Here is a 2,471-nt window from a genome sequence, read left to right on the forward strand (position 1 = left end):
AGCCGCTGCACCAGCGCGACGCTGCCACCCTCACGCTGCTGACCCACGACGGAATTGGAAGTTGCTGCTCTGGTTAAACGTCGGCCCTTGAGATTAGCCGGCAAACGACGCCGTCGATACCGTCCGATCGACGCCATCCCGTCCCATTGATCGACGCCATCGCTTATCATCGAGTGACGCCATCGCAGCTCATCGATCGACGCCAACGACGCCAAGCAGAACAGCAGTGGACGCAACAAGTCATCGACGGTAGGGCTATTAATAGCACCGACGGGACTTCTTTTCTACCGTGAGTAAAAATAGCTCTATGAGCCGGGCCCGATAAAGACACACAAAAAAACCCTTCTTGATAGAAAGCTTTCGCCGTCCAGCCGTCTGTTGGACGAGTTCTTTTAACCGCACTGTAGGAGTAAAGTAGGAAGCACACAGAAGCGAGGAAATAAAATGTAATAATTGACTGTACACGCCACTAACCCGTTAGACTTAAGTAAATCCCGCTTCATACAATAAATGTAAATCGTTGTAAATACTATATACTATGCTCGATTTTATGCTTCCCAAACAGGTAAATCTTGTCTAGGAGAATTCTCACATTCGCGTACGTGTAGTTTTTTGTCGTTGTTCGTTCTTATTTTACTCCGGGTGGCTCTCGGGAAACAGCCCCACTATTGCCGCTGAATCGAACAGAAAGATTTGGCTTTGGTGTTCCGCCTGTGATGATAACGCTTATTTTTCGGACACTCGTGTTTTCCGTGTTTCGATAAGACGGTTGTTTTTGGCTAAGCGGAGTAGTGGTTTCATCGTACGCGCGGCGGAGTAATTCTTCATTCAACAATTGCTACCGTTTCTTTATGTCGTTTCGGGACAATTCTTCCACAACCTGCCCTGAGGTTTAGGTTTCGTGCTGGGCAAAATTTAACACGACGAGTAGCCCTCTCTGGAGGTGGCGCTTAAGCTACTCGTTTTATACGTCCTGGAAGGTATTTAGTAGACGGAAACACATCGCGGCCTGTGGGCCAGCTACATATTGGCCAATTTGTAGCTGGCCCACAGGCCGCGATGTGTTTCCGTCTACTAAATACCTTCCAGGACGTATAAACGAGCAGCTTAAGCGCCACCTCCAGAGAGGGCTACTCGTCGTGTTAAATTTTGCCCAGCACGAAACCTAAACCTCAGGGCAGGTTGTGGAAGAATTGTCCCGAAACGACATAAAGAAACGGTAGCAATTGTTGAATGAAGAATTACTCCGCCGCGCGTACGATGAAACCACTACTCCGCTTAGCCAAAAACAACCGTCTTATCGAAACACGGAAAACACGAGTGTCCGAAAAATAAGCGTTATCATCACAGGCGGAACACCAAAGCCAAATATTTCTGTTCGATTCAGCGGCAATAGTGGGGCTGTTTCCCGAGAGCCACCCGGAGTAAAATAAGAACGAACAACGACAAAAAACTACACGTACGCGAATGTGAGAATTCTCCTAGACAAGATTTACCTGTTTGGGAAGCATAAAATCGAGCATAGTATATAGTATTTACAACGATTTACATTTATTGTATGAAGCGGGATTTACTTAAGTCTAACGGGTTAGTGGCGTGTACAGTCAATTATCACATTTTATTTCCTCGCTTCTGTGTGCTTCCCTACTTTACTCCTACAGTGCGGTTAAAAGAACTCGTCCAACAGACGGCTGGACGGCGAAAGCTTTCTATCAAGAAGGGTTTTTTTTGTGTGTCTTTATCGGGCCCGGCTCATAGAGCTATTTTTACTCACGGTAGATAAAGAAGTCCCGTCGGTGCTATTAATAGCCCTACCGTCGATGACTTGTTGCGTCCACTGCTGTTCTGCTTGGCGTCGTTGGCGTCGATCGATGAGCTGCGATGGCGTCACTCGATGATAAGCGATGGCGTCGATCAATGGGACGGGATGGCGTCGATCGGACGGTATCGACGGCGTCGTTTGCCGGCTGATCTCAAGGGCCGACGTTTAACCAGAGCAGCAACTTCCAATTCCGTCGTGGGGTCAGCAGCGTGAGGGTGGCAGCGTCGCGCTGGTGCAGCGGCTAGTAAAGGGCGAAAAGAAAGCCCAAAAAAGTAGCCGACTACAGGCTGTGGGGGCGGGGGATGCTGGGGAGGGAGGTCTCTATGGGTGTTAAGAGGTAAGGAGGGGGGGTTTATTGTTAGATAGTCTTTTTAGGAAGCCGTAGTGTGTGTCGTGTGTGTGTGTCGTGTGTGTGTGTGTGTGTGTCAGTGTGTGTGTGTGTGTGTCGTGTGTGTGTGTGTGTCGGTGTGTGTGTGTGCTGTGCATGTGTGTAGTGTGTGTGTGTGTGTGTATGTGTGTGTGTGTCGTGTGTGTGTGTGTCGTGTGTCGTGTGTGTGGTGTGTGTGTGGTATCGTGTGTGTGTGTTGTTTGTTGGTTGTGGGTGTGTGGCCGTTGTGTGGTGTGGTGGGTGTGTGTGTGTGTCGTGTGT

At 49.0% G+C, this 2,471-nt stretch overlaps 2 protein-coding genes across 2 annotated transcripts in view; one reads left to right on the top strand and one right to left on the bottom strand.

Annotated features, from left to right (window-relative positions):
• LOC129718488 (uncharacterized protein K02A2.6-like) overlaps positions 1-2,471 on the bottom strand; it is a 333,122-nt gene that overhangs the window by 133,454 nt on the left and 197,197 nt on the right. The window lies entirely within an intron of this gene.
• Positions 1,928-2,471, top strand: part of LOC129717787 (protein arginine N-methyltransferase 1-like) — a 4,013-nt gene continuing 3,469 nt past the window's right edge. Inside the window, exon 1 of the mRNA XM_055667954.1 lies at positions 1,928-2,022. Coding sequence (XP_055523929.1) covers positions 1,928-2,022 — 95 coding nt within the window. The remainder of the gene's footprint in view (positions 2,023-2,471) is intronic.

This window comes from Wyeomyia smithii, chromosome 1 (genome assembly GCF_029784165.1).
Source record: "Wyeomyia smithii strain HCP4-BCI-WySm-NY-G18 chromosome 1, ASM2978416v1, whole genome shotgun sequence".
In the NCBI taxonomy this organism is placed as follows: domain Eukaryota; kingdom Metazoa; phylum Arthropoda; class Insecta; order Diptera; family Culicidae; genus Wyeomyia; species Wyeomyia smithii.